This window comes from Neophocaena asiaeorientalis, unplaced genomic scaffold (assembly GCF_003031525.2).
Source record: "Neophocaena asiaeorientalis asiaeorientalis breed wild unplaced genomic scaffold, Neophocaena_asiaeorientalis_V1.1 scaffold67, whole genome shotgun sequence".
NCBI lineage: Eukaryota > Metazoa > Chordata > Mammalia > Artiodactyla > Phocoenidae > Neophocaena > Neophocaena asiaeorientalis.
This window is the reverse complement of record NW_020173731.1, coordinates 11,332,494-11,341,943: the sequence shown is the minus strand read 5'-3', so window position 1 is coordinate 11,341,943 and position 9,450 is coordinate 11,332,494. Positions and strand designations below refer to the sequence as shown.

At 54.6% G+C, this 9,450-nt stretch overlaps 1 protein-coding gene across 2 annotated transcripts; it reads right to left on the bottom strand.

Annotated features, from left to right (window-relative positions):
• Positions 1-791: 791 nt before the first annotated feature.
• Positions 792-8,017, bottom strand: KLHDC8A (kelch domain containing 8A). 2 transcript variants are annotated; one of them, XM_024751194.1, is made up of 6 exons: positions 7,846-8,017; positions 6,879-7,466; positions 4,056-4,220; positions 3,608-3,823; positions 2,896-2,997; positions 792-2,001 (listed from the first exon to the last, which is right to left on the bottom strand). In XM_024751194.1, the coding sequence occupies exons 2-6, from the start codon at positions 7,252-7,254 to the stop codon at positions 1,808-1,810; spliced, it is 1,053 nt and encodes a 350-aa protein (XP_024606962.1). In that variant the 5' UTR covers positions 7,255-7,466; positions 7,846-8,017; the 3' UTR covers positions 792-1,807. The 2 variants fall into 2 exon arrangements, with proteins under 2 accessions (XP_024606962.1, XP_024606963.1); XM_024751195.1 differs by lacking the exon at positions 7,846-8,017 and adding an exon at positions 7,618-7,718.
• Positions 8,018-9,450: the final 1,433 nt, after the last annotated feature.

The following is a 9,450-nucleotide window of genomic DNA, read 5'->3' as shown; positions in this document are numbered from 1 at the left end:
GTGGAATGGAGGGCTGGGCTTAGCGATGCTTCCCCTAACCTGCTGCCCCAGCCTCTCTTTCTAACAGTCACTTCAGGGGGCTCAACGGAAATGGGCGGGGTGTGGGGGTCTGGAAGCAGTAGGGAAGGCCTCTCTGCAGTCTGCTCCGTAGGGGGCACCCGTGGCCACAGGATGCCAAGGTGGGAGGGAAAGGCTGGGTCAGCAGGTGGCAGTGTCCTTCCAGTGCCCAAGTAAAGAAAAAGATCAGGTACGAGAGAAAGGGAGGCAAAATGACTGTCCCGTAAAGACCCTGGTTCCACTTGTCTGTGAAGGTTCACTGGAGGTGTTACCTCCTCCAGGAGGCTCCGCGTGACCCCTCAGACGGGTGTTCCTGCTTCAGGAGAAATAATCATACGAGCGTGCGTGCTCCCTGAGCCCCCCACCGCCCCTCCAGGGCATGTATTTTTTTCATCTTTGTATCTCCCGTGTTAGCACAGCTTTTAAAAATAACTTGGGATCAGAAAGCGGTGCTATACCAGCTAAAAGGAGGCACGTCCTTCACGTTTTTACATTAGTGAGCAATTCCCTTTCTACTGTGGGCAAGACAGAAATGAGCTCGAGCTGAATGAACTGAGGCCAGTCACAAGACGTAACCCAACGAAGAAGTCAGTTAACGAGCGCAGCCTTTTCCCAACGCGCCTGTGGGGCGTCAACGTGCAGGAGACGGGGAAGTGGGCTGTTTTCCTAGGAGTGAGGTGACTGGTCAGGGCAGGGTGGTTTGAAGGTGGAACCACCTCAGAAGGAACAGCCAAGAACAAGTGGTCCCTTGGGGCCCCGTTTAGCCTGAGAATGTCAGAGGGACTGTTTCATGCGGTCCCCTCCGCGCATCAAGACGCCGTCCACCCCACCCCTGCATCAGGGTGCCAGAGAAGGTAGGAATATAGAGTTTAATCATTGTGCTGCTGCTGTTAACCAGAGTGCAATTCATCCATCCTTCGTGGATTTTGATGCCACAGTGTAAATAAGAAGGTTTCACACAGAAACACTCTGGGGCTGTCGGTGACAAAGGGGAGCGGTGCCTCTGGTGGGGAGGGGTGACCGAAGGAGAAATGAAGTGAGGAGAAGAGTGTGGAGCAGACCCTGGGCTGGGCAGCTGCTCCATTCTCATCATCAGGACCCCGAGAGGCATGGGTCCTTCCTGGCCAGGGCTTCTGACCCGGACCAGTGCACGTGAACCCGACTCCCCTTCCAAATCAGCTGCCTCCAGCTTCAGGGCCAATTCTTGCTGAGTAGATGAGGTCCAGGGCAGGCCCACAGTTGGCCACCAAAGGGGGAAGGGATGTAGACCAATGGAGAGAATAGGGGTTGGGACCCCTGCCACCCTTCTCCATCTTCCATCCCAAGAGACCTTCAGACTAGCGCAGATCCAGGGAAAGGACAACTACAAGTAGCTATCCTCTGGGTCAGAACTGCCCTGCGTACCCCCTATCCTGGAGATGGGAGAGGTAAACCCACAGGAAGGGAGGTAGCATATACTCCTGCTACCTACCTTTCTCTGCCTGAGCAGTAAGTGAGAACTCTCCCCAGAAGTCACCTGAGCCCCAACAGGGGAAGGGGGATGGCAGAGTCATGGAGACTTCTTACAATTTTCTCGGATTGGTAGGGTTTGGAGGTGGAGAGGTCACTTAGAGCCCAATGGCCTAACCCCACTGGCTGCTGACAGGAGCTGGCATCCGGGGAAGCAGCCCAAACTACTTTGATGAGATCATTCCTCTTGTCCAGAGTGGGGTGATCCGGTCCGGGACACGGTGGCTGGGCCCAGAGCCAGCTAGGAGTCAGAGACACACAGGGCTTCCACCGCATCGCTCAGACCCTGGTTGACGCCCCCCACGGCTAGGAGGCAGTTCTTGACAACGATGCTGGAGCAGGCACAGCGGGGTGTGGGCATGGCGGGGAGGACCTCCCACTTGTTCTTCCCCGGGTGGAACGCCTCTGCCGTCTCCAGGACAGTGGGTTGGTTCCCTGAAAGTGCCAAGGGAACCGGACCTTACAAAGGAGTCCAGTCACCAATCTGCCCCGGGAGAGTCCCCCCATCTTGCTCCCCGCCCCCCTCTGGAACCACAAGCAGAAGCCAATCAACCTCAACTTCCTTGGCTACAGAATTGCTCCTTCCCCACCCTTTTGTCAAACAGCTGCTTTGTCCTTCCTGCCTTCTCTGTCTTTTCATCTCAAGAGTAACTTTTTTTCCCCACCGCTGCTTTTACCAGAAGTTTCTAGACACTACTGCCTCTCTTCTGCCCTTTACTGAGAAAGCTGCTCACATGGTCTAGCTTACATCAAGCTGCTTTCCTGTGTGAGTAAACAGGGTGTCTGTCCACACTGAGTAAACTCTGGGTTCCTGGAAGCTCTGCTGCCCATCTGTCTCTCCCCTGTTGATGTTGGGGTCCTGCCTTCAAAATACCCTAATCTCTGGGAGGTCTTATACAGCAAATCCTGAATTCATTAGAATAACTGATTTGATCAGACTGCTTCTCTACTCCATGACAGAGCTGGGTATCCAGGGAGAAGAGAAAGAGGACCAAGGCCAATCCCTGCCACACTTTCACCTCCAGTCATTCCTGGACAGGGGCCCAGGGACCTGTGCTTGGCAAGCCTGTGTCACATGGTAATCAGTATGTCCCTTATGCACTCTGGGCCTCAGTTTCTCCTGTGTAAGGGGACCGATAGACCGCAACTGAGGCCCATCCGTGGAGACACGACATCTAGGCTGGGAGGAGGGGAGTGCTTTGAAATTCTTTGGAATAAAGCAGTAGGCAGGTGGTGTGCAAGAAGCCAGCACCCTCTGCTGCTCATGCAGATCGCCTAGAATCCACCAAGCACCAGACCACAGTGCCAGCCCGGAAGCTCTATCCTTACCAAGTCCTCCAGCCACTATGACCCGTCCACTCAGAGAGCCGGCCACAAAGTCTGCCCGCCGCTTCTTAAGGAAGAATGAGCGCTCCATCTTCAGCCATCCTCCTATAGGCCATGGGTGATGGCAGGAGATACACAGAGAGAATTAGATGCTGACCACCCGCCCCTCCAAATACACATGAGTCCCAAACTGCTCTCACCCTAGGCAGCATCTCCACTCCATCTACCCTGTGTGCTCAGCGCATACACAATGTCTCCTGCTGTTTGAAATGATACTCTACCCTCTCCCATGCTTGCTGTAATCCAAGGAACCATAATCTCTTATGACAAATCATCTTGTTCTACCTCTGTTCTCACGGGCTTTAAGCTGGAAAGGAGGCTGACTAGAGGCAGAGAGCGTCAGAGTCAGGATCCTTCTGTTTTTCCACGAGTAAAAAACAGGAAAAAGCCCTTCCTCACCTGGCCCTGGCTGGATGTTGTAAGAATGGACAATAGGTGGAAAAGGCTTTGATAAAAACAACTAACCAATCAAAGGGAACCCTGTACAGATGAAAGAACTTGATCCCAAGAGTAGCCCTGAATGGAGAAGGGTGTTCAGACTCTGAAAGGCTCACCCAGCTGGGTAAGTGAGCCTGGGTGGATGGATGGGATGGGGGTAAGGTGGGGGATTCAGCCAGAAGGGAGATGCGCAGCCGGGGACTGGTGCCCAGCTTACCCTGTTCCATGTCGAACACGTCCATCGTCCGGAGGAACTTGGGCTGCTGGTAGAGCCGACCCTGCCGCAGGCCACCCAGGCTGTACAAGCGGTCGTCTAAGGTCACAAAGCTGGAGAAGGCCCGCTTGCAGGGAATGTTGGGGAACTTGGTCCAGGAGCGAGTCTCGATGTCAAAGACCTCGAAGGCGTTGACCGCGTACTTGGACTGTCGTCCCCCTGGAGGCCAGAGTAGGGCGAAGGTTGGGCAGAAGAGTAAGTCTCTGAGGACTGGGGCTGGGTTTCCCCTTCTGACTGTTATCAGATCATATAGGAAGCTCCCTGAGGGGTGGGGCAGCATGATTAACCCCCAGTGCCCCGGAGATGCTCAGCACACAGGCACTGCTTCCAACAGGAACTGACCCGGGGGAGGGAAGAAGGGCCAGACATGGGCCAGACAACCTGTCCTTACCCAGCACATAGATCTTGGAACCTCGGAAGAATGAGGTGGCAGCATATCTCGGGGTGGGCATGGGTGCTAGAGACACCCACATGTCCTTGAGCATGTCATAGTGTTGGAGGTGGTTGTGTGGACGGAGGTCCAGGCCCATCCCGCCTGCCGCGTACACTCGGTAATCTAAGGAGAAAGGCCATACAGCAGACACTATGAGACAGGCCCATCGTACTCAGCTCCTACCATGGCCAGGCTCTGTTAACCCCTGGAATACAAGCACTGAAGCCCGGCTAGGTCCCAACCACCGCTCTGCCCGAGAATGGGTTGGTGGCACCATTAAAAGTTCCTGCCACAGTCAAGCCTGGGTCTTCTTGAAGCCATGTCAGGCCTACATGCCTTAGCCTTCCTTGGTGGCTGGCCCTTGGTTAAACCCGAAATACTAAGGCTTTCACAGAGGTATACTGCAGTGGAGTCTAGGCCTGGACAACCCTTTGCAGGTCTTATCCCCTCCATTCTCCTCCTTCCTGGGCAGCCAGAGGGAGGCCAAAGAGAAGGGGTATTCCTCTGATACCCTCCAACAGTGGCCTCTTCCTCAGGAACTCCCAGATCAGAACTCTCTAGACCTAGCAGGAGCCTTTGGAAATGAGGTCAGCCCTGGTGTCATTGGCCTTGTGGGACACTGGCCTGCTGCCATCTCTTTCTTTGTCCGGATAGGTGAAGGCTATCCTCCTTCATGCACAGGAAAGCTCTGGGCTCCAGGAGGCACCCTGCACTGAATGGGCTAGGGGTGAATGAGGGAGAGGCTTTGGAGGAGAGAAAACTGGCCCCTATGAGAAGCCCTGCCTGACACAGTGCAGCAGAGAGGATGGGCAACGCCTCCATGTTTCCCTGGGCCTCACCCCAGTACCTCACGCAGCCTGTTAAGGACACAGCCCTACCCCCAGGCCCTCTTTTTCCCAGGGACTCACCCCTGCCCAGGATTCTGTCTCCTAGTAGCCAGTCCTCACTGCTTCCGGCTCTATGAGACTTTCATTCTTCAAGGGGATTGCAGGGGTGAGTACTACTTCTTTCTACTTTCCAATCTTACTAAAGAGAGGGAAAACAAATCCCAGCCCTAGCCTGTGGCTGGGAGATGGGGCCTGCTAATGAGAAATTTACCTTACACAAACTCCGCCTCTTCTATTCCTGTTTTCACCCACACACCTCCAGCTGCGAACCCTCACATCCAGTCCACACTACCATTCCTGCACCCAATTCTTACTCATCCTTCCAGAGTCACCTGGGTGTCCCTGGATTGCAAGGCTGGGCTGAGAGCGGTGGCTCAGGACCTCCTGTGGCACCTGCACCACCCTACTTGCCACACGTTACTGAAATAACCTTTGTATGCTTCTTTCAATAGATTGTTAGGTTCTTGAGATTTGTTAATCTGTGGCCCCAGCATCTGCTAGAAAGCGTGTAAATTCTTAGTAAACTAACTGTTGAACCCATTCAATGCCATAGTTAAGAGCACAGACTCGACCATCACCTGCTGGCTGCGTAACCTTGGGCAAGTTACTTAACCTCTCTGGGCCTCACATTGCTTCTCTCTAAAATGAAGATAGTAATAGCACTTAACTCATGAGACAGGTTGTGAGGGTCAAAGGGGTTCATACCTATAAGGCACCTATGGTAAGGACTCAATAAATGTTGGTTCTTAATCTTTCAGCCCCACTTATTGAGATCTGCGGATAAAGGACTACCCTTTCCCTCTCTATTTCCCCATGGGCCTCCACGCCTTCCATCTTTCTTACTGGGAGTTCAGGAGGCCCCATTGGCTACTCTGCCCTCAGGGATTTTGAGTTAGAGTTTCTCTCTCTGACCTTCATTGGTAAGACCTGGGCTCCTAAAGGCAGGGATCAGAACTTCTGCGTCTTTCCTTCCTCCCTGGGACCTAGAACTGTGCCAGGGACAGAGCAGGTACTCAAGAAACACTGGTTTCTGATCTACAGTAGACCTGACAGGCAGCTGAAATGGTTTTGCAAGAGAAGGAGAGAAGGCTGCATCCCACTAAGCCTGTCTGATCTGAACTTGGGGTCTCCTAACTCCTGCTGGGCCATTTTCCATAAAACCCTGTGTGTTTTAGCAAAAGAGCTTTCAGAGCCCCCTCTGTGCTCTGGGCTGTACCAGGCCTGAAAAGAAAGAAATGATGGGCTTGGAAAAAGCGAAATGAGAATCAAAGCTACGTGATCAGCACATGCATGCCCTGAGAACCTAGTGAACCTGGGCAAGATGCCCCAGAAGCACGACCCTCAGGAACATTATGGTGTCCACTCATCAGTGTCTCTGAGATCAGGAGGCAGATGGTGGTGAGAAGGTCCTGGAATCAGGTCCCAAAGCCCTCCCAGTGGGGCCTAGTGATGGTACGAGGATGGCATGAACATCCCCAGGGCCCCAAATATGTGTCTGGAGGTGGTGGCACTTGCAAGGAAGATTTCAGGGGATTTGGTGCTGTGGGTGGAAGGCCCAATCATTCTGCTGAATGAAGGGATGTACAGGGACATTGCACTAACCCCCTTTGGCTCTCCCCTCTGGCCCGGCCTGCCCAGTTTGCTGGGAGGAATCTGGTGGGGTGGAGTGGAGCTCTGGCATCATATTGATTTACTAGACACTTCACTTGCTGAGTCTCAATTTTCCCATCTGTAAAATAAGGCCAGCGGGTCTCTAGTTTCAGTGTCCATTGTAAAGATCAGCTGGGGATCGGGAATGTGACAGTGGCCTCCAACTCAGTGTTGGCTTCCATCCCTTTCCCCGTGGCGCCCCACTCCCTTCTCTCTGCCCACCCTCAGCCTTGGCCCCACTCGCCTTTGGCTGTGACAGAAATGCCCATGGCGGCCTCGCGCAGCATGCTTCTCTTCTTCCACTTGCCTTCATCGATGTTGTACATCTCCACGACCTTCAGAGGCAGCTGACTGGTGCCCACACCCCCGATCACCATGATCCGCTTCCCCAGGGCGGTGACAGCCACCCCGGCCCGGGCTGTGGGCAGGGGGCGCAGGTCGGTCCACTGGTCGGCCTCGGGGGAGTAGACCTCAAAGCAGTCCACGGGGACGCCGTTGTCGTCACACCCCCCGATGGCATAGACCTGCCCCCCGGTTTCCAGCAGGGAGCAGTAGACCCGGCGGCTGGGCAGTGGCGCCAGGCGCTTCCACTGGAAGTCCTTGACGTTGGGCACCTCCATGGCACTCCCGGGGACCCCGCCCGCCGCGCCCCCGCGGATTGCCGTGGGAGGTGCGAGCCCGGGGGTCCGCCGGCTACTCCGCGCCCCCTCTCGCCGCCTCCATCTCGCTCCGGTTCGCCTGCTCCCGCCCGACCCCCAGCAAGGGCCCCGACGCCGGCCAGCGCTTCACCGTTCCTCGAGACTCAGCTGTCCGGAGGCGTCCGAGCCCGGCCCTGCGGGAGGAATGGGGCGAATCAAGGGCAGCCGGGCCCGGCGCCCTGGCCTCCTGGCGTGGGCGGGCGAGCGGGCTCCCAGCCCCCCGCCAACTTTCAAGGGAAGACGCGGCGGCGAGGGCGCCACCCCGCGGCGGCATCAAACCCGCACCGCTTTGTCCCCCGCCGCTCCCAGCCAGCTGGTCGGAAACCCGCGGAACGCGTGGGGGGCCGGGGCGTTCCGGGGTTCGGGGTGCCAGGCTGCCTCCCGGCGAAGCAAGGAGTTAACACCTTTCGGCGCCGCCGCCTGCCTCCCCCGGCTCTCCCTCCCCGCCGACTCCCGTCCCTGCCCCCGCGCCACTTAACACAGTGCGGCGGCGAGGCGCAGGCAGCGTATTACCCGAGAGCGGCGCGGGGAGCAGGGGAGAGGGCGCTCTGTCCTTCCTCGGTCCGCACACCGCTGTCACACACCCAGAAGAGGAGAATAAATGAGCAGCAGGAAGGAGAAGCGGAAACGCCGCCGGAGGGTGGGGTTGGGGGGAGGCCGGCGAGCCGGCTCCACGCACATCCCCACCATCAGCCGCCACACCTGTGCAGGAACCCGCGTGCGCCCCGCGGCGAAGCGAGCCCTGACCTCTTTACAGAAGCCCTGGCTGCGCCCGGACTGCGGGGGAGGGAACGGGCCCGGCGGGAGACGCTCACCTTGCCCACTGTTCAGGGAAAGCGGGGCACTAGAGCCAAGTACCCAGATGACGGGGACTAGACTCCCTCCAGTGTGGGGGTGGGCGGTTTGTGAGTGTTTGTTTTGGATGAGGAGGCAGAGAGTCCAATTACCCAGTTTATCTACAGTACACAGACCCAGTTCGTGACAGCCTGGCTCAATAGTCGACTTTGCTTTGGGGGAGGTATTATCAAATGGTTTAACCTAATAGAAACAAGTTATGTGGGTGTGACACACGCAGACCTGACACGGGTGCATCCAATGTACGCACCGACCTGCGCACATGTGCATAATTTACACATCACCTCACCCTCCACCCGGAGATGCTCATATCCACGGAGAAACTGACAGAAAATGCACAGTTATGCGGACACACAGCCACAGACAAAAGGGGAAAGGCAAACACGTGAGTGGTCCCTCCCACATCACACCTTAGGAAGGGAAAACCTGGTTATCAAATCTTGGCCCTCAGCACCAACCCACAGGTCTTGCCAGATAATTCTTTCAAGCCATTCTGTAATGGCCTTATCAGGACAGTAGTCCCCAGTAACAAAAGTGCCCATGACACCAGTGAGCCACCTGGTGTGATGAACTGCAGGCTTGTGGGGTCCTCCCACATGGTTGCCTTGAATAGAGCCAAGTGTTGAAACGCTCAGGCTTGGGAGTCTGACAGAGCTGGGTTTGAATTCTGGCTCTGAAATTATTTAACTACTCCGAGGCTCAGTTTCCTTATTTTATTTAGATTAAACTTTGTATTTTGAGATAAATTGTGGATTCACATGCAGTTGTAAGAAATAACACCTTTTACCCAATTTCTCTCAATGGTAACATCTTGCAAAACATATAGTACAATAATATCATAGCCAGGATATGGAAATTGATCAGTCAAGATTTAGAATATTTCCATCACCACAAGAACCCTTCATGTTGCCTTTTTTTTTAAATTGAAGTATAGTTGATTTACAACACTGTGTTAGTTTCAGGTGTACATATTGCCTTTTTATACCCCTACCTTCTTCCCTCTCACCCCTCTCTCTCCAACTCCTGGCAACCACCAATCTGTTCTCCATTTCCATAGTTCTGTCATTTCAAGAATGTTATATAAATAGAAACTTACAGTACGTAACCTTTGGGTATTGGCTTTCTTTTCTCCCAGCATGATTCTGTGGAGATTCATCCAAGTTGTTGCATGTATCACTAGTTCATTCCTTTTTATTTCTGAGTAGCATTCCATGGTATAGATATATCCTTGTAGATTTTTGTGAAGATTAAATGAGATGATAT

Coding starts and splice junctions, on each gene's coding strand:
- KLHDC8A (XM_024751194.1), bottom strand. CDS start 7,254: ATGGAGGTGCCCAACGTCAAGGACTTCCAGTGGAAGCGCCTGGCGCCA. Junction 3,824..4,055: donor TTCCAAGATCTATGTGCTGG/GTAAGGACAGGT, acceptor TCTGGCCTCCAG/GGGGACGACAGTCCAAGTAC. Junction 2,002..2,895: donor CATAGTGGCTGGAGGACTTG/GTAAGGATAGAG, acceptor TGGCACTTTCAG/GGAACCAACCCACTGTCCTG.